The sequence below is a fragment of the Macadamia integrifolia genome, chromosome 9 (assembly GCF_013358625.1).
Source record: "Macadamia integrifolia cultivar HAES 741 chromosome 9, SCU_Mint_v3, whole genome shotgun sequence".
Lineage (NCBI taxonomy): Eukaryota > Viridiplantae > Streptophyta > Magnoliopsida > Proteales > Proteaceae > Macadamia > Macadamia integrifolia.
Genome location: NC_056565.1, coordinates 22,900,987 through 22,922,926, shown reverse-complemented (window position 1 = coordinate 22,922,926; position 21,940 = coordinate 22,900,987). Strand labels below are relative to the sequence as shown.

General features: G+C 39.9%; 2 protein-coding genes across 3 annotated transcripts; both read left to right on the top strand.

The window, feature by feature from the left end:
- Positions 1–1,594: 1,594 nt before the first annotated feature.
- Positions 1,595–2,470, top strand: LOC122089474 (ethylene-responsive transcription factor 9-like). The gene has a single exon (XM_042659231.1). It carries the CDS (start codon positions 1,692–1,694, stop codon positions 2,253–2,255), a length of 564 nt encoding a protein of 187 aa, XP_042515165.1. The 5' UTR covers positions 1,595–1,691; the 3' UTR covers positions 2,256–2,470.
- A 2,429-nt stretch (positions 2,471–4,899) lies between these two features.
- Positions 4,900–15,647, top strand: LOC122088193. Of its 2 annotated transcripts, none has more exons than XR_006143013.1 (2): positions 4,900–7,480; positions 15,057–15,647. XR_006143013.1 is itself a non-coding variant. In XM_042657375.1 (2 exons), the coding sequence occupies exons 1-2, from the start codon at positions 10,111–10,113 to the stop codon at positions 15,254–15,256; spliced, it is 732 nt and encodes a 243-aa protein (XP_042513309.1). In that variant the 5' UTR covers positions 9,855–10,110; the 3' UTR covers positions 15,257–15,647. The 2 variants fall into 2 exon arrangements, 1 of the variants encoding a protein (XP_042513309.1); XM_042657375.1 differs by lacking the exon at positions 4,900–7,480 and adding an exon at positions 9,855–10,642.
- The last annotated feature ends 6,293 nt before the right edge of the window (positions 15,648–21,940 follow it).

Here is a 21,940-nt window from a genome sequence, read left to right as displayed (position 1 = left end):
CGAGAGTGATTTCACCTTACCTACCAATTTTTTTTTCCCCAAAGCCCCGAAAAGTTTTGAGGAAAATTAAGATATATATTGTTAAATAGGCTGACCCTAGTTTGCTTGGTGTGCTATTGAATGTAGAGAATTTGGTGCCATCATAGATTGTCATGGTTTTAATTCAAGTTGAATGATTTGTTGATTTTTTTTTTTTTAAGTGGTCATGAGGTTCTTTCTTTCATCGCATGTTAAGTTTTATTTAAATAGTTTGTGATATGATAAAATAGTATCGAAAACTTTAAGAACTATATAGAGGATGCACACACACATACACACAAAAAAGATGACTTACAAATGTATGAAGACATGGGCCTACATCTGAGTATTTGATTGAATTGGAGTCTAGAGTCTAGACCACTCCCTTGATATTTGTAACTGTTGAATTTTCAAACAATGCTTTCCCTGTGGCAAAAAATAGTTGACCCTCTTAGAAACGGCTCTAAGCAGGCAGGCCGAAAAAACTTTTCTCGTGTCTTCCTTTAAATCACCAGCTGTGTAATTTTGACTGCACTAGTCGTAAAATCTTGGATAGGTTCAGCAACAAGTCATATTTATGATATTTAACTCACTTACTGATTAATTGGGCTAGTCTTAGGCAATCAAAGTAACTGATGTAACAATAGTTTATCATTATTGATCACCATTGATTGTTATAATTCCTTCCACCATTTTCACTAATTTTGGCAAATAATATTATGATGCCTATTAATAAGAAATTGAAGAACAAAATATAGTCATGTAATAGTGGCTGATTGGATGATGATATTTTCAATCTATTTATCCATAGATCCCCAGTAGAAAAACAATTGTTACATCTTAACCCCCCCAAAAAAAAAAGAGATTACATTTGAATAATTAAATTTATTTTAAAAAATCATACATTAATAATTATATATATATATAAAAAACGTACCTAGTTCATAAGGCTCTCGTCATTGCGGGATTTGGGGAGGCGTTATAACAACCCTCTGCACAAATATTAATTTGCAGTTCATTTACTAAAATGACCTCGAACTTCATAATTACTAGCCTAATTCTATCCACATCATGGTTTTAGAGCATAACCATCGGAACGTGTATTGATCATTCCCAAAAATGTTACGATGTCAAATTTCTGATTAGATAGAAATACCCTTGTTTTACCCTAAAAATATATTTTTAAAAATTTTTCTTACATCTAACTTATATCATTCAATCGATACAATATCAGTCAGACAATCTGATACTAATACCTAAAACCATGATCTACATTGGAAGATTGCTGCAAACCAACTTAAAGTAACACATATGCATTGTAAGCAACCAATGAAGCTAGTGAGTGAACTTGTTCTTCAAGCAAAAGGATACATAAGCCAATAGTCCCAAAAGAACAAAAGGGTTATTATGTCATTTCAAGTCCCTAGTCCAGCACTCAAGCTTGCTTTTAATGACACGAGGAAAAATCCTAAAAAAATGATCCACAGAAAAAAAAAAGTAAAAAAATATTAAATAATACCTTTGTCGGGCTTCACGAAGACCGTCTGTTGCGCTATAAATACCTCTACCCTCCGCCTCCTTTTCTCTCAACACCCTTTCTCTCTCTCTCTCTCTCTCAGTCAGAGTCGTCTGTCGTTTGCAGTTATTCTTCCGACTGCTCAGTTTGCGAACCAATGGTGGTTGAAACTTTTCAGGTTCGTAACCACGGCTTGGCCGATGTTGCCGTCGCCGTCGCTGTCAGCGATAAGGAGACGAAGAGGATGGCGCCGGTGGCTAAGAGGGTTCAATACAGAGGCGTACGGAAGCGTCCATGGGGGCGTTACGCTGCCGAGATTCGAGATCCGTGGAGGAAGGCGAGGAAGTGGCTGGGGACATTTGATACCCCAGAGGAGGCTGCTATGGCCTACGATAAAGCTGCGAGAGCCTTCCGCGGATCTAAGGCGAAGACTAATTTCGGCGAAGGAGGTCTTGCCGTTACTGGATCTGCTTCTTCTCTTCCTCTTTCTCAAATTTTCCAGAGGAACATGAATGAATTGCCTGCCGCTTATGTTACTGCTGTCGGTCGGAACTTGTGTTCCCCCGTAGGTGTTGCGGCTGCTACTCCGGCCATTTCTGGTTATCCTGGATATAAGTTTGAGTCAGTGGAGGTTGTGGTGAAAAACGAACAGGAGAAGCTGAAACAGGAGGAGAAGAAGCCGTTGTCCATCGATCTCAACCTCCCTCCTCCTCTCTTCTGATCTGCTTGCCCGGTCGATGTTCGCCGGAAATATCGCGACGGCCGTAGAACTACCGGCGCCGTCTTTTCAAAGTTCAATAATTTCCTTTCTTGCCGTTTTTACCCTTATGGTTTAGATCTAATTTCCTGCTGTGTATAGTTATAGAGAAGCTTTTGAGATGTGATTTAAGACAGGAAATTTAAATAGAAAAAGAAAAAAAGAAATTATACCTTTGATCTCCGGTCCGGTGAGTCAAGATTAACTTACGAATTCAAATCACGTGGATTAATTTAATTTAGTGGGATTCTGTGTGCACTAATTACTCGGGAAACTGTCTTAGCCGATTTCGTAATTACAGGAGTCTTAATTAAATAGATAAAACGGCCCGGCCTGGCCCGCCCCTGCGATTTTTATCTTTTCTGAAGATAAAGGAGATAAATACCTTTGGGCTTCGGCCTTAGGAGGAAAAGGGTTAGTAAAGTAATTAGACAAGAAAGAGGGGGCAAAAGGTAATCCGGCTGGGAAAAGTGCGGAGGATGGAAGATAGGAAGCGAAAAGGACAAGCCACATAAGGTGGGTGGGTCCTTGATGAGATGGGCCCCACCATGGGAAAGCGGCACAAGAATCCCTGACATGCGGCGCCCACCACCACTCCTCCTCCACTTACCTGAAAGGGTTGAGTCTTCGAAGCTATCGCTATATGCCGCCGCGTTAGTCATAAGACACTTTAATACATTTAGCAGTGAGAGTAGAGAGAGAAAAAGAAAGAGTCAGAGACACTCTATTACCTATTCACAACGCACGAGGTCTGTATGTCACGAACACGTGTCACACATCTACTGTCTCTATCTAATAGCCGACGTTTCGGTGGGTTGCGTGCTCGTGCTCGTGCTCGTGCTCGATGCTGATGCTTGATACTAACCATCTGATTAGAATATTTTAAGGGACAATAGAAAAATGATAGAACAGGTGGACCCTCTAACTGCACGTAAACTTCAGTTGGAGCGATGGAGGATTATAGTGCTTGACAGCGTAACAGGGGGCGAGAAAATTACTCGTCGGGAGAAATGTAGACAACGGCGCATGTTAGCGTAATTGATTGGTTGGGTGGTCACGCTCTCCGTGATGTGGACAATATGGACAAAGGTGACCTCGGAAAACGTTACAGCTTCAGGCAGTGCGTACGATAAGGAGATTTAAAACAACTTACGGGTCCACGGCACAGAGTTTTGACTCAAGGACTGTTTTCCGTGGGACTGCAGGAATCACCATGCAGTGGCAAGGAGGCCCTGCACCTATAACGCATCAATTTCCTCCGTCAATCCCGAGAGTTTCTCAGCCGCAGTTTTGTGTCAGTGGGACCACTCTCATGTGTAGCTAATCTTATCCTGATAGAATGCGTAACCCAAGCCCACCTAGGGGCAGGGTAGTCTTTTCGATATTCTATGTCTCCACAAAGAATTACCAGGCTAGGTAGCAATATTTTTCTCATTTAAACGAGAATTAGGCAATTGATGGTGCATAATGATGTGAATTTGAAATCTACATTGAAATCGTTTATTGAAATCTAATATTTTAATCGAAATTGTGAAACCATGATTTGGTTTTGATTTTAAAATTTAAACAATTGGTAAATTATTTAAATAAATCGTTTAACCGATTAACATATACATAGTAAGTTTAAGTCGTTCAATGTTAAGTTTACATACATTTAATTAGTGATCCAAGGGTTAAGAGGACTTGGACATGTATCCCTAGGTCTTCTTAGCCCTTGGTTCGCTAATTAAGTGCCCAATTAATTGGAGATGATCTTTTCTGTTAAAACCTACCCTGAATCGACCTTATGGGATTGAAATCAAATTTGATCGTATTGAAAATTTTCACTGAATTAAACTGAAAAAATTGGAAGAAAATTCATATGACCCGATAAGAAACCAATACCAACATATAATGCATAATTAAACACATTTTTCTCATACTATTGAATATATTTACATGGCAAACCAAAACCAAATCGAGACCAAACTAATAGTAACCAAATCAAACATAAACCAAATCGAAACCGATGCATCCTTACTAGTTTCATTCATTTTCACACTGAAACCAGTCCAAACCGACCGATTGACACCCCTACATGTCAATTTATAAGTCCCCCCTTTTGATGGGGGGTTGGAGGGTTTCCTACAAGGGCAACATATGAAAGAATTTTCATGCTACACCAATGGGATTTGGATCCTCTCCAACACAGAAGGTCATGAAGAGAGAGAGAGAGAGAGAGAGAGAGAGAGAGAGATCTCAGTGGGGCCTCTTTAGCACACCCTTGTGGAAAGGATCTAAATCCACACTAATGAGGGGTTGAAAATTAGTATCAACCATATGGGCTTCATACTGTGAGAATTAGAGAGAGAATGCTAGTTTGGGCAGCACAATTTATTATGTGAGAAGGGTATAAAGGAATCTATGTAAGGACACTGTAGTAATTTTTCCCCATTTTTTCTATCTAACAATGGAAAAAAAAAGGTAATCAAGCAAGCACAAATGAGAAAAAAGCTATTCCCAAAATGATTAGATTTTACAAGAAAAGGGGGTGGAGATACCTATCAAGCCCGAGATATACCCCCGACAAACACTAATACATTTTTTCTTTCTCTTTTGGGTGAAAAAATAAACTGAAAGGTTGTCAAAAATAAAAATTGGGTGGCTCCGCCTCCTTATGCATCTCCGCCTCGGTGTGTGAACCTCCCTTACTCTCTCTTCTCCTCCTCTATGGGATCCCGACCACCGTTGGCTTTACCCTCTCCATTTCCTTCGCACCTACCCCACCCTCCGGATCGAGGTATTGATTCTGATGATGATGCGCTATAGCTTGATGATGAATCGGAATCTCACCTTTCGGATAGAATTGACCTCACCCTTCTCGGTCAGGTTCTCGACGGACGCCCCTATCGGCGACAGGCAGTTACTGAAGCCCTTGTTGTAGCTTGGAACTTAAGGTGTGGTGTCGAAATCGGTCCATTGACCCATCATCAGTTCCTCTTCCATTTTCAACATACGATGGACATTCAGAATGTCCTAGATGAAGGGCCATGGGCTATATCGGGCAATCTTCTTCTTTTGGCACCGTGGACTGGAAGAGGCAATTTCACGGAGGTCCCCGAGAACTTCTACATTTAGAATTTGCGATGAAGTTAGCAGAGAAGATTGGTACACCGCTGCGAGCTATGCTGATCAAGGGTACTCATTTTGGGGATAAATTTGAATATCTTCGTTGTCGAGTAACAATCAACATCAGTGCTCCCCTGCGGTCAGTTGATCAGCTAATGGGGACCCTGTTCAGGTCAGGTATCAAAGGCTCCCTCTATTTTGCTACCTCTGTGGTAAAATCAGTCATGAAGATCGACGCTGCGACTCCTTTTTCACTCCTAAACCAGTCCAAATCCTCCCCAACCCTCCTTTCGCCCATCTCTCAGAGCCTCATTACCACCGCCCCGTTTGATTGAACAAGCTCATTCAATGGCCTACCCTATATCACCACCAACAGCTCTAAACCAACCCCCCACCCTCTACACCTGCCGCTGATAATCCTTCCTTCACCGGAGCTGCAACTGAGAATCGACAAGCCCCAGAACAAAGTTTTCAGATGTCAGGAAATCCACCACGTGGCATCTCACCTATGGTTACACCCTCAACGGCTCTGGCTAACCCTGCCATCACCCAACACGTCCTTCCTAATTCTTTTGAGCATAATCACTTCACTATAGCCAATACGAATCCCCTCACTCCAAAACCTCCAGGATTTGTCCTATCCTCTACCTCACATCAAAATTTTGGTAACAATCCTACATCACTTTCAGTGCCCCACATACCTGACCCAAATACTCAACTCCTCTTATCCCAACTGTTTCAACAACTCGATGCGTCAAATACAATACTTTCCCTCCTACCTCTCCTTTCTGGAATCCAACTCTCCCACCCCGGCTCAACACTAAGCTCACTTTCGCTCCCTTCAAACCAAATACCATACACCACTATGGGCCTTCCCTCCCAGATGGGCTCCACTAATATAACTCTTCCTTTCAATATTTCCTTACACAACCCTTTGGAGAATTTCTCCTCCATTACACAACAAATGCCGTCTCTGGAAGGACCAATAGCTTCACCTTCCCCTGCAGTTCAACTTCCATTGTCCCTTCCTCCTCCATCTGAACCTCATACCAATATTCCCCCTCCTTTACCTACCCCACCCAAAATTACACAGATGCTAAAACTAGCTTAGTGTATCCTGTCCTCACGTGGATCCATTTTTCCTTACTGGTGTATATGGAGATCCAGTGAAGGCCAACCGTCAAGCCGTTTGGGATCAGATAATCTCCTTTGGAGAATATAGATCTGAACAATGGATTTGCGTAGGAGATTTTAATTCTTTCTTAGCTTGGCATGAGAAGGAAGGAGGAAATTGTTTAGGGGCCCGAGATGTTGCTAATTTCAGAAATATGATGGATTCCTACACCTAATGGATATGGGGGCTCATGGTCCTCGATTTACTTTGTCTAATAAACGCCAAGCACCGACTAACATCAGAATTCGACTTGACAGGGCTCTTTGCAACCAAGCTTTGAGAACTGCTCATGGCAACGCTGCTGCCTTTGTTAAATCTGCTATTGGATCAGATCACAACCCATTGCTAGTTGATACTAATAGTGGAATCACTCCCGGTAGAAGGCCGTTCCGTTTTGAAGCCATGTGGTTTCGCCACCCAGATTTTCCTTCCATAGCTTTCAATGCCTGGTCAATTCAATGTAACGGTCCAGCGACTGATATCCTAGAGAAGAAGATAGCAAATTGTAAGCCTATATTTCAGCATTGGAATCGAACAGTTTTTGGTAAAATTCAACTTAATATTCAAATTCTTCTAGAAGATCTTGAGTTTATCCAAGGACAGCCTATTTCTGATTCTGCTCAGATTCGAGAGAAGCAAATCATTGCCCAGTTGGAGGAGGAGCTTGAACGACAAGAAATAATGTGGCATCAAAAGTCGTGAATCCAATGGCTTCAGAATGGTGATAGGAACTCTGCCTTTTTTCATGCTTCTACCATTCAAAGGCGAAACTGTAATAAAGTGTTGAAGCTTCGCCTCTCCTCAGGTGTGTGGACAGAATCGAGCAAAGAAGTCACCTCGGAGATTTTTCAGCATTTTACGCATGCTTTTTACCTCTGAAACTATCAATGAGGAGGCTCTAAATGAGGTATTATCCACTATACATCCTATTGTTGATTCTGCTACTAATGATCTTCTTTGCTCTGTTCCTCATCTGGATGAAATTAAAAAGGTTATTTTCTCTATGAGTCCGCTTAAGTCTCCTAGCCTTGATGGCCTCCCCCCGGCATTTTACCAAAATTTTTGGGAAACAACTCAGGCAGAGCTCATCAATTTTGTAACTGATTTCTTCTCCACTGAAAATTTGGCCCCGAATCTAAATAACACTCTTCTTTGCTTGATCCCAAAGGTTCTGAGTCTTGAAACTGTTGATCAGCTTAGACCGATTAGTCTATGCTATGTTGCCATGAAGGTCATCACAAAAATCATTGCCACCCAGTTACAAGTTATTTTAAATCAGATCATCCATCCTTCTTAATCAGCTTTTGTGCCTTCTCGTCTCATATCTGATAATATCTTTACTGCTTATGAACTATTCCATTATATCCGACACCAAAGGAAAGGGAAAGGAAAGTTCATTGCTCTCAAATTAGATATGCATAAGGCATATAACCGTATGGAATGGCCTTTTATCAATAAAATGTTGATTGCTCTTGGCTTCACGGATCGTTGGGTGGATTTGGTGATGCGATGTATTACATTAGTAAAATATGAGTTGCTTGTTAATGGCTCTTTGAGTGGCAATATTACCCCATCTAGAGGCATTCGTCAAGGAGACCCACTTTTCCCTTCAGTGTTTATTCTCTGTGCTCAAGCTCTTAGTTGTATCCTTCAACAGGCTGGATCTTCAGGGGCTATTCGAGGTATAAAGGTTCGAAATAGGACTGCTCCAATAACTCATTTACTCTTTGCCGATGATTATCTTCCCTTCTCTAGGGTTGATTTGCAGGAGATCCATGAGCTTAAGCGCTGCTTAAATATTTTTTGTACGGCAAGTGGCCAATCCATCAATTTCAATAAGTTGACAATCATCTTCAGCCCAAACACACCTCCTAGGATCAAGAGATGGTTCTCTAGAATACTGAAAATCAAATATGGGGATAGACCAAAGAAGTATCTTGGCTTGCCTCCGGAAATAGGCTCTTCTAAAGTTCAAATTTTCAAGGAAATTGGGGATAAAACTAGTAATCGGCTTCAAGGTTGGAAACATCTATTGCTCTCACAAGCTAGAAAAGAGGTGTTGATTAAATCAGTTGCGCTCTCTATGAATATCTTTGCGGGATCTCACTTTTGACTTCCTAGTGCACATCATAACCAAATCCGAAAAGCTGCATCTGATTTCTTTTGGGGAGGCAAAGGAAAAATTAAATGGATTTCTTGGGACAGATTATGCCAATCGAAATCTAATGGCGGTCTTGGTTTCAGAAATTCTTAGCTCCATAATCAAGCTCTTCTCTCAAAAGCAGCATGGCGTCTTTGGGCATATCCGGACTCTCCATGGAGTAAGTTCATGAAACAAGTGTATTGCCCATCTTCCTCATTTTTTCAAGCTAAGTTGGGTTCCCAACCTTCCTGGGCCTGGAGGACCATCATGATTGGCCGGTCTATTCTTTTGGATGGTCTCATATGGGTTATTGGCAATGGAGAAAAAATCAGAATTTGGGAGGATAATTGGCTACCATCCTCCCCAAATTTTAAAATTCAATTTCCCAGTCCAGCTAATTGTGAGATTTCTCTGGTGTCCCATCTTATAGACCAAGTGAACCAGACATGGAATATAGAGCTTATTAATCAGATATTCCATCCAATTGATGTAAAAGCTGTTTTGGCCATTCACCTTCCTATCCTTCCCCGAGAAGATAAGCAGATATGGGGGGTAGGGGTGTCAATTCCTAAACCGAATCGGTAAAACCGGCCGGACCGAACAGATAACAACACGGACCGAACCGAACTGAAGCCTTATTGGTTCGGTTCGGTTTCGAGTATTGCAACCCCAAAACCAAACCGAACCGCACCGAAAACCGGATGAACCCGAAATCGGCTCAAAACCTAGACCGAAACCGAAACCAAACCGGTAAGAAACCGAAACACTCCAAAATTCATTAAAAAAATCAAAATTTGCATAGTTTTGTATACATTTGTATGGAAAGTCGAATCCAAACTAGACCAAAAACCAAAACCAATCCGGTTACAAATCGATTTAAGAAACCGCAGTTCAGCAGTTCAACATTTGGTTGTTTCCTAATGGCTCCATACCGGTTTAAAAAACCGATCCAAACCGAAATGAACCTGATAAATCCAAACCGGTACCAACCCGAACCCAAACTGCACCGAAGCCGACACCGGACCGAAACCGATAAATCCTTAATGGGTGGGTTTTGGTCAGTTCCAAAGTCACACCGAAACCGGTGGAACCGGACCGAAACCGCACCAACCCGGACCGTTGACACCCCTATGGGGGGGTCGAAAAATGGAGTTTTCTCTGTTTAGTCGGCATAGTATATGCTCTGTAATCAACAAAATCTGAAATCTAAATCACGGCCATCTTCTTTAAGGCATAGCTCCCCTCTATTTATACCTCTTGTGATCTGGAAGACTATTTGGGGTTGTCAATCTCTTCCTTAGATCAAGAACTTTCTATGGAAAGCTTGTGCTGCTGGCCTTGCTACGGGAGAGGGTCTTCAAAGGCGGCAAATTTCTATTGATCCTCAATGTCACATGTGTGGAGTTTCACCAGAGACTATTGACCATATTCTGAAGCAGTGCCCCTTTGCCCAAGCTGTTTGGTTTAATAGTCCTCTTACAGTGAATTTCTCAGCTTGTGATATTATCGCTTTACCAACTTGGATCTCTAAATGGGTAAATCTTATGTCACGGGATAAGAAATCTGGTCGGGAAACAATTTGCATCAGCTCTTTTCTATGTTGGTTTATTTGGAGAGCTAGAAATGCTTCAAGGATGGATCAGATCTCCCAATCACCTTTAGAGATATGCAACATTGCTTGTTCAGCCTATGAAGAATTCAAAAATGCATCCCCTGTGCTATCTCAACAGTCTCAAAGCAAACCACCCTCTCCCATGGCCACTCAAAGATGGACTACCCCTCCTCCTCAAGTTTATAAATTAAATTGTGATGCTTCTCTCTCAGTAGATGGAGTTTACTCGGGTGTTGGGTATGTCATAAGAAACCACCAGGCTCAAATTATTGTTGCTGTCTCTGCCCTTCTTAGTTTCTCCTCTGCTATCCAAGGTGAGGCACTTGCTATTAGGGATGGTATTCTTCAAGCTCTTGGTGACTGCTGTGAAAACTTGCTTGTTGAATCTGATTGCCATGATCTTATTCGCTATCTTATGACTCCTGATACCCCACCCTTCACTGTCTTTAATATCTTACAATATCTTAAGGAGCTTGCTTCTTATTTTCTTAGCTGCTCTTTCAGCTATATTCCAAGGTCAATCAACATTGTTGCTGATACCTTGGCTAGGAAGGCCATGTCATTAGAGTGTGTGACATCTTGGCCAATCTCCACTCCATGGATTGTCTAGTTATGTAATTCTGACTCAATGAGTTTTTCATGCTCTGATCAATAGATTTTGTGTTACCAAAAAAGAAAAAAAGAAGAAATCAAACTAACAACATCCTCCACAACGGCCCAAGTAGTTCAATAGAGAGAAAAAACTACATTGTCAAAAGAATGTACAATAGCTAGACATAACCAATAGAAAAACCAATCTACCAAAAAAAAAAAAGATAGAACAATCAACAGAAACAATTTTATAAATTTAATCATATTCATTGGCAGGTTCTGAAAAATTGGATCAAATCGGTCTGAATCAAATGATCCAGATTGGAATTAGATTGATCTTGTAAGCAAACTAGGGTTCACGGCAATTTTCACCAATTCCAATCAGGACCAAGTCAATTCAGATTCTTGGTTTTTAAACCTTGCCCATTGGGCAGGAATCGTGCAATGATTATTCGTATATATGCTAAATAATGCTCTTTTTTTTTTTTGGTAAACGCCAATTCATTTAGATAGAAGGCATGAGTTACACAAGGTTTCAATGCATAGAACAAGAAACCAAGGAATGAAATATGGCAACCTATTGTACGTATCATTAATGGGGCCTTCCAACGTAGAGGATAGGCGAAACCAAAAACTTCCCTAGACATACAATTATAAATGCAAATTTTATTAACGTATGCAAATTTCTCTTTCACGATAGAAAGAGGTAGAGCCGTAACGGACATAATGTTGGGTCCCAGCTGACATTGAGAGGGGGGTGAATCAGTGTGTCCAAAAACTTTCCCTCAGCTGGTTTTTTACCAGGTCACTAGCTGATGTGGCTCTCTCTCAATCACAGTCTAGTGATGCTGCCCAGAGCTACTATGTGAACTATTGATAACTCTCACTACTGCACGAAATTTACTCACATAACATATATTGCTACTGAGAGCTGACTCACAAACCCCACACAGCAATCACTGTCACATACATATAGTCGTATGTACATCCACACTGCACCACCAAGTGGTCAGGTCTACCAGATGTACACACCCATCCTGCAGGCATACACTTCAATCCACAATACAATACTAGCATGCACAATCACAACACAAGAAATACGTGCTTCGGCTAGTTGCCTACATGTACGGAGTAATGCCCACTGTCGAGCTCAGCATTTACTCAATATTAATTATGACTGAACCCACAACCAAGGGAACATGTTCCCAGTTTTCACCCTTGACTTATAAAGGCTAGGTCTTCACCCCAATTTTCTCAGAATAACTTGAGAGGCCACATCCATGGCAGATATGTTTAGGTAGTGGTAACTACCAAGGAACATACTGTCCCTATGTCCAGCACCACCGTTGAACACCAATTACATAGATAAGGTTGGGCTTATAACAATGCCCTACAATGATATCCCATATAGCATAGGTCTATGGCAATATAACCTAGCTAAGCATACAATGGAAATATAGTAAATAAAAAATGCAGGTCAATGAGTGTAGAATAGTTTACAACTCTGTAATATCTCTGATCATTAGTTTCCGAAGATGGGACTGAAAACTTTAATGGTCCACTAGAATCTTCAATCTCCCCGAAGTTGATGAAGAAATTAGAATCTCAAGTGCACTGTAGAACCCAAATTAGTCTATGTCTGAAACACTCTGGCAATGAGTGTGTGATATAGATACTTTCCCTCTTCTTTCCTTTCCTTTCCTTTCTTTTCTTTTTCTTTCCTCCTTTGTGGAAGCTCACCCTAGTTTCATCAAGGCACACCACTTCTCCTTTTCTTTCTTCTTTCTTTCCACTTCCTCTCTTCCTTTGTTAGAGCTCTAATGGCTCAACAATGGCTCACACAAGCATGAATGGGCTTTTGCTCTCTTTTCCCTTTCTTCTTCCTCCTTTCTCTTTTCTCTTCCCTTTTCTTGGCTACCACCAATGAAGCTTGCTACCTTGGCTTCCAGCAGCTTCCCAAGTCTCTAATGGAGGCTATGGATCAAGTACAAGAGATTATAGGTTTTGCATTCAAAGCCTAAGCCTTCTTTGAGTTTCAACTCAAATATTTGGCCACCTTTGCAACTCTCCTCTTCTTTTTCTTCCCTTAGGCATGTAGAGCTCGGAGAGATGAAGAATCTCCACCTTGAATCACCCAAATTGGAGTTAAGATGAGGGAGCTATGGCCATTTGAAGTTGGACCAACCAGAACACTCAAAATGGAATCTTCGTAGGAGTGGCGTAGGCTATGCCGGCGGCGCGCGCAACAGGAGTGAAATATGACCGTAGATCTCATCTAAAAGATCTTATAATATAAGCCGTCCGATTAAACCGACGGACAATAGATCTAAACCATTAGATTTGAATATTACAAAGTCATAGATGACATCATCATGATGTACGCACTGACATTGTCAGACGCGTTGTTGATCACCGATTGGCTGGTGTAGCGAGTTTCATGGTACACTGTCGGCTAACTTTAATAATGCTCCATCGATCTTGACTGTTAGATCGGAACCGATCTGATATGATTGGCTCAGATCAAGATATGGAGAATCTCTTTATAGATTCTATGCACATGCACTACACAAAATCAAGACTCAATATGGTGAGGCACCACCACCATGATGTACGATGCACTTCACCAATGAGGATCTTCGTGCATGAATCTAAATCGGCTCGTCAACGTCTAAGTTCAGCAGCCGTTAGATGAGAATAAGGTCTATGTGGCTTCATCTGAACCCTCCATTGTACAAATCTATACTCTCTTTTATTACAATAAAGCCCCTGCCTCCATATATTTCAGTGCTTAAAGACACCCTGCAACTCAGACCTTCAAAATCTTGAAATTACACAAAAGCCTTTCAAATTTCAAAAATAAATTCCAAAAAATCCACCCTACACCGAGAGTAACTGATGAATTTTCGATTTGGATTTTCGAACCGGCTTCACAGAAACACATATAACTTTTTCATACGATATTCGATCAAGATGAAACGAAGTGCGTTGGAACCATGACTAGATGCTCTACGACTTTTCAGAAGACCCAATCATTTGAATCATCCATATAAAAAGGCCAAAATGCCCCTAGACGTTTTTAATGACGCATCTTTCTCATACAGAATAGGAACACAATGAAATCAGAACCGTTGGAAAGATCGGATTTTTGTTGTATTGTTAAATGGAGAACACTTTCTTTAAAAAATTCATCTTCAATACTGAAACTACCCTCGACTATCACAAATACCGTAACTTCTTCATACGGTATCAGAATGCGACAAAATCAAATGCAATGAACTAGATAAATTACAATCTATCTTTTTCATGAAGAAACGATCTTCCAAAAATATCATTTTCATTGCCAAAAATTCCCTCGAGCATAAATAGGTCAATTTTACTAGTTTTGACCCAGAAACCCGCACCACTTACTATGGATGAATTAAATCACTCTATGCATATCATGCGGTTTTGTTATCTCATTGGTGACATTAAACACTGACACATCATCATTTCCATCCATGTCACCCAAACTGGCCACGTCATCACTGCCACATGGTCGGGTTGCTAACAAGGACAATCATAAAATAACACATAAGAGCGGCACATGCCAGACATGGAGTATCACAGTATGCAAGTGACCCAATGCATGCCAAACATGGAGTGTCACAGTATAAATGCAATGCACCAAATGACCAACTACCGATGAGGGACAAAACCTTCATGGCAAAGCGAGAAAAAGCCCCATACTTCCCAACCATGGTGGCCAACATCATGGACTGCTCAAACTTTTAGGTATATTCCATTTTGTTAAATGAGTTTACTTTAGTAGTTATCACAAGTAATATAATTCATGGAATACCAAGGTTTCATAATTTTCAATTTTCATAATTAATTTGGGTTATTCATTTATGGATCGAGTTTTTCTTAAGCCACAGTGAAAGGGAATCCCTTGATGGTGGGACTTATATGCGTGTAGGAGCATTTATGAACTCTAGGATGGTGTGGGGATCAACTGTTAAAATTTTCTTACAATTTTGTATGATATCTTAAATCCTTAATTTCTTTGATGTATGGTAATCTAATGGCTTCAACTTGATGCTAAATAGATTGTGAAACTAATAATTTTCACTCTCTTCTTCCATTATTCGTGCTTAGCAGGGCTATGGAGTTTTCTTCTATCAAACATTCAAACCTTTGGTACAACTTACAACATTGTAGTAGGTTTGGTGGTAGATGAAAAGCACGTGAGTGGCTATTGGTTTGTGTTTGGTGGTTCTTTGCTTTGTGTATTGAATCGCTACGCACAAATACCTATGTGGGTTGCGATGGGGGCAAAAGTACCTTCATTAAGAGCATGATAAGGTTCCTGTGTTGCTTACCTAGTTGGATGGAAAGACGTTCCCCCTTGAATCTCCTTTCGTCTCTTGCCTGCCCTTGTGGTGGTGTGAGGTGGATTGGAATATGATGCATATGCTACCATGCCATCATAAGTCCATTTGCTTTGTGTCAGTGGTGCATGTGCATTGTGTGTGCTTTAGGAGTTGCATGTTGATTACATAATTTTCAATATGGAATTGTGTTCGGATTGTTACTTTTGTGCTTAGTGGGGCCATCAAGAATTTATTTATCATTCCTCCTTTCATAAAAGTAGGTTGAGTGATGGATGTAATGCATGTAATACGCTTTATTATAATCAAGCATAACCAGTCAATCTTTTTGCATGGATCTTTGTGTTTGTCCTTGTTTGAAACCTCCACATAGCCGACCCCCTTAAGTTGGGATAAGGCTCTGGTTATTGTTGCAATAACTTCAATCAAATCATATATGCTTATTGCTTATCATTCACATACTGAAATTTCCGCTAATAATATTCTTAAAATACCAATATTGGCTCCATTGTTTATCCTTCTATTTCTATACCGAATCAATCTACTTATAACCCATTTTAGGGATTTATTTTTTATTTTTTAAATATAATGTTGAATCATTTGAGAAAAATTTATATCAGAGGAATTGGCATATAAAAAAATTTCAAGTTAAAAAGAGAGGAAAAAAATGATTAATCCAATAGTTTAGAATCTAAAGTACAACATGAAATCATAATTCCCTTTTTATAGTCTCAAATGTTAGGGAGGCACCGATTGCAAGCAAGAGGCTTGGCGGCTTGGCAGCTTGGCTTGATAGATATTGGAATAAAACATGAAGTTATAGATAAAAAATGAACCAAATTTTTCTTCCCATATTGGCGGTGTAGGAAACCGTTTCCTAACCTTAAACATGCCGTTTAGAAGGATGGACATAGTAACTAGGAATTGACAGCCCCCTCTAAAGGATCATTAGGGGTTAATATTATGATTTAGAAACATGGCATCGAATGAGAACTTGGATCGAGTATCTCTTGCATAAGAAATCCCCGTACAAAAATAATAGCATAAACGAGAAGGAAATATGCTACCATAGAGCTGCAAGTGTAGATCTTCCTATTAAAAAGAGTTCTAACATTTGAGCAATATCTTACGAACTGACCAAGCACGGGAAATCTCATACCTTTCGTCCACATGTCACCGAGATCTGACTACTCAATCTTGAGATAGTGACATTCGTAACCGTCTCTAAATCCATCTAGAGTTAGCGAATCAACCGTTACAACCATGATTACTTGACCTAAGGATAGTCATGGGTTAACTGTTAGGATCTTGGCTTACCCATAATGAAATCGGCCACCTCAACCCAGACAAGGACAAATCCATCAATTCCCAATATGTCCAAGTCATCAAAGAAAGGGACCGCAGCGCTAATGGGAGTCCTCACCAACCACAATATAAGAGAAACTTAGACAAAAGACAAAGGTAAGCAACTTTGAACCCTTCGAGCTCAAATCAAGTTTTCCTTCCTACTAACTTAAGCTTCGGAGAGCCGTCCCTAGGAATTGGCTCCAAAATAGTTCAACTGTGAACTACAGGTACCAAGGAGGCGAGAATCTACAGTAACATTAGCAAGGATTAAAGTATCGGTATCGGTCGTCGTATCGGTCGGTCAAAATTAAGATACGTATCGGAGGGTATCGTATCGTATCGGAGATACACTAAGATACGCTAAAGATACACACATAAATGGATAAAAAACATTTTTTTAAACACTTTTGCATAAAGAATTTGTTAAAAAAAACTATTGATAACATGTATTATGCATAAACACTAAATTGAGGGTATCGTACTAAGAATTCAAGGTCTGTAGTTGTCCCATAAATGTAAAATCCTTGTTCTCAACCTTGATTTCCACTTAAGTTAGAGAGAAATATGGCTGACAGCAACTTTGGAACAAAAACCCTTCAAAAAATTTTTTTTTCTGAAAAATTACCCATATTGGCCATTATATGACCGTAGCGCCGATACGTATTGATACTCACCGATACGTACCGATATATATATATATCGATACTCACCGATACGTGCTGATATATACTGATACGTATCAATCGATACATACCGATACTCACCGATACGTACTAATACATACCGAAACGTACATTTTACCTCAATTTTATATTTTTCGTAGAGTCTTATCGAGGCATGTTGTATCGTATCGATGTGTATTAGTGGTGTATTGATGCATATCGGCATGTATTGTAGGATATATATCGATACGAAATGATTTAAAAAATTCAATGTATCGTATCGGTGTGTATCGTATCGACCGACTAAATTTAAGATACGTATCGGAGCGTATCGTATCGATATCGGAGATACTTAAAACCATGAACATTAGTAATCGATATCACCAATGCCTTAAATGAATTGAATACTCCAAGAATAGAACACAATTTTTTTTTCTCACACTCACGGTTTCACAAATCTTAATTCTCTTTTGAACTAAATGCTAATGATTAACATAGCTTTGCGAGGCATGCCAACTATTCTAGCTGGCTTGAGAGGAAGATCCAGGTCCATGAGCTCTGCTAGAATGGAGTGAAGTTAAATCCAAATATCACAATGGTTGAACTCCCATTTTCTGCAGGACCGGGCCTTCCCAGAACCTGGCTGGGGATCCAAGCTAGGCCTGGGTTACACAAAACCTGGCCTGGTTGCACTCCCGGACCGTCACGACGATCAAAACCATTTCGAATGCTTTGTATCCTCTCTTTCATGATCTTCCTTCCTCTGCTTTCTCCATTGCGATTCTTCTTCGAGTTCTTACTCGAATCGCCCAAAGTCTTTCCATTTTCTCCAAAGCCCAGATCAGGAATCCTGTTTTTCTTCTTAGCTTTGATCGATTTCATCAGATTCTACTATAACCCTGATGAGGATTCGAGGTTCTTCAGTGGTCAGTTCTTATTCTACTTCATATTCAGCGATTTCTACAAATTATTTTGCTTCATCTTCATTAGATTCTCCTTCTTCTTCTCCATCTTCAATCGATTGCCGAACCCGATGCGAAGGTCTCGATATTCTGGCGGAGGCTGTTCGCTTTGTAGCCGGATCAGCATTGCCGATGGGTGTTCCAGTCACTCGCAGAAGAGTAATCATTAGAAGGAAAAGCGCTTTTAAATTCAGAAAAATAGATATGAGTGAAATTGGAAAGCAAGAAGAGGTTGAAGTGGAAGAGGAGATGAATCAAGAGGAGGAAATTGGGGTGATTTCAAAGCCAAAAAAGCGAAGAAGAGTGATGGCTCTGCCTTCGAAGTACCAGGATTCAGTTCTTCAACCCTGGAAGCATCAGAATCATCGTCGGAGATCAATGGGTATGGAAAATGATGGAACCGTTTAGTGGATGGGTATTTCTGATATGGGCTTTCTTTCTCTGGCGTTAAACTGATCTTCCTTCTCCGTGGAGATCTGCAAGATCGAAGTCTGAATGAATATCATACTTGGATTTTATTTTCTCCTCCTCTTGTTCCTGCTTTTTATATTGCAAAAAATTTAGAGAAAATATAAAATTACTATTGGGTTTTTGGTGGCAGTTGCAGATCCTTGCAATCTCAGATGTATCCATGAACTTTTCATGTAGTTCTGGCGTGATCACACACAATTATTGCAGAATCGATCCCGATACATTTAGGTATCTAGTAATTTATCACTTAAAATTTCCTCTTACATATTTGATTTCTTTTGATTCTTGGTCTTCCCCCTCCTTAGCATCCTTGGTTCTCCTGCAAGTTCAGGGTAGGCAAGGGTGAATCAAAGTCTCTTTGTTTGCACTGCAATGTAGTTTAGTATGTTTCTGATTGAAAGAGAGGACGGTTGATCATCTTATTCAGGTATGCATAGTTTTAACTAAACTCGGAAAATTAATTTTCTGCTTTGAGTCAAGTGGGTCAGTGGGTAAAAACAGATTTTAATTTAGGAGCAGGATTGCTCAGTCAACTTGAATTTCTACTGGTTTCTGTGGTCATTATCATGAATGATTTCAGTTGAATTAGCTTCCTTGTTTGATATGTTCTTATCTCAGTTCCAGTAATGGAGAATTATAATTCTGATCAGTGAAACTTGTAGTTTCCTACTCTGATCTCTCTCCTGTATCCACTACCTTAATACCATGAATCCCTAATGCTTTATGTACCACAAATCCTTGATCTTTCACAGCCCCATTATGTCGACCACAATCTCTCTCACTTACAAGCTATCATTAAGTGTTTCTGAACTCTGTGATGATCTTAATTAACAGAGCACTGCCAATTGAAATGCCCTGTCTTTATGCACAATTTGCAGCCACTAGAGAAGATGTTTTTAATCACCATTAGCTCATAGAATTACTACTCCTCCCTTGTTTTAGAATGGCATACCTGTCCACCATTAGTTCCTGTTGCTTCACACTACATGCATAAGGGGATGAAAGCACAATTTTCTGTACATATATCCAAAGGTAGCAAGAACATGAACTTATATCAAGGGAAGGGGACCAGTGTTCAAACCTCTGCAAGAAGGTGGAAGAAGAGAGCTTGTGTTTCTCATGGCAGTGAAAATGGATGTCATAGTACATGGCAATAGGCTTGAAGAAATGGACTATGTACCATTTCTCAGATTTTGTTTAAGCTCAGAAAACAAGTGAACTTTGATCTATGACATCCTATTCAAGGTAAGATAATCTTGAAGAGGCCAGATTGTTAAAGCTAGTGATGCATAAAGTGCTTGGGATATGAGATGATAATAACTGCAGTGGATCCAAGAGCTGGATCCTTATTACCATATGGATCTTCAAGCATGGAATATTAACTGGACTTGTTATACCTTCATGGTTTGCTACAGGCAGTGTTTCAAAAAAAAAGGGACAAGACTAAAACTCTGTGGACTCTGTTCCCATGAAACTAAAGTCACGTTTGGAAACATTTTTTTCCTTTCTAGAATGATACTGTTTTTGGGGAACACTTCTAAACAGTTTCTGTTCTTTGGGAGTATTTCTGGACAAGTAACTTGTTTTGGTAACCAACTCTTTGGGAGTGTTTTACTATTTTTTTACACGGATACTCTCTAGTGCAGCTGGGTGCCCAGCCTACATCCAATAGCTGGGTGCACTTGGGCACACACCCCAACACACAGGCACATGTTCCAAGGGGCTCCTAGCTGTTGGATATGCGCTGAGCACTCGACTGCGCTAGAGAGGATCTGGTTCTCCCTTTACGAGTCATGTATGTCTCTTGAAACTATTTTTTGTTACCCCTGTTTCTGAGAGGCTTTTCTCTATGGGGAGTAACATTTTTTGTTTTGCTATTTATGTTCTCATGTGAGTTTATTCAGTGGGAAACAGAAATGAAGAGGTGTTACCAAATGCGTTTATGATTTTTCAGTGTTCCCCTGAAACAAAAGAATACTGGAAACACTCCCGTGTAGTATTACCAAACGCACTCCTAGCTGTTGGACTGAACCGGAATCTACTCCTGGCTGTTGGAACAAACCGGAATCTTTGCGGTTGACTACTGGTCTGGTTTTTAAAATTATGGTCCCAAACTCATCATGAGAGAGTTGAACTGAATCTAGTGAACATGGTAATGGTGGAATACCAGTAAAATCAATCCCCACCACTTAAAACAATTAATAAGGGGGGCAAGGATAGACATGCTTCTGGTTCATATTGATATCTTTTATGTCAAGCCAATAGAAGTGCGTGAATACATTACGATTTGTATTCAAAGGAGTTACAAGGTCAAGAAGGTTAGCAATGAGCACATCATTTTTTCATAAAATAAAATACATAGATTGTAATTTTTGTGTTGAAGTTTACACCAGGAGGGGTTCTGCCATGTACAGCATAATGAAACTTGGCTACTGCCTGGGTTGCAGAGGCCAGATTATTAAAGCTATATGGTCCATATCTTTTTTAATCTTTTAGAAACATTAAAAAAAATCATAACCTTAAACAAAAAATCATCCATGGTTCATCCCACCCGAGAATGATGAGAGAAAGGCAAGATTAGCGGGCAAGATTAAATGCTAATCTTGCCCCTATAGTCCAATTGAAATAATTGATTCTTGAGAGAAAATCTCCCTCATTATTCAAAAATTCGACGCCGAATTTTGTTTCTACCTTTTGGTGTTTTAAACATCCAAAATATTATTATGAAACTCTTTTGAAGGAGGCACCAGAGCTCTTTGCTTGGAGTACTGTCTGCATCCAGGCAAGGACAGAAAGTAACAGAAATCTGGACCATCTCGGAGATCATCCAAAAACTCTCTTTTGATCTGCACATTTTTTGGTGGCCTTAAGTACAGCCTCTCCTTTTTTATCTGTATATAAAACAATGGACGGTGTCGTATGTAGACTACGAGCTCACTCAAAACAAGTATCTCACTTTACTTCCATTCCGAAAGCAACAATGGCAAACGGTAGATCAATTGCTGCTAATTTTGTAAATGTTTTTTAACAAATAGTAAAGTCACTTCTGTTTCTTCGATGATTAAAAAAAAAAAAACAAAACAAAAACAAAAAAACAAAAAAACAAAAAAAACAAAAAAACAAAAAAACAAAAAAACAAAAAAACAAAAAAAGAAAACAAAAAACAAAGCGCTTTTATGATTTGAAACCAAAATTTCTTCTGTTGGAAGGAC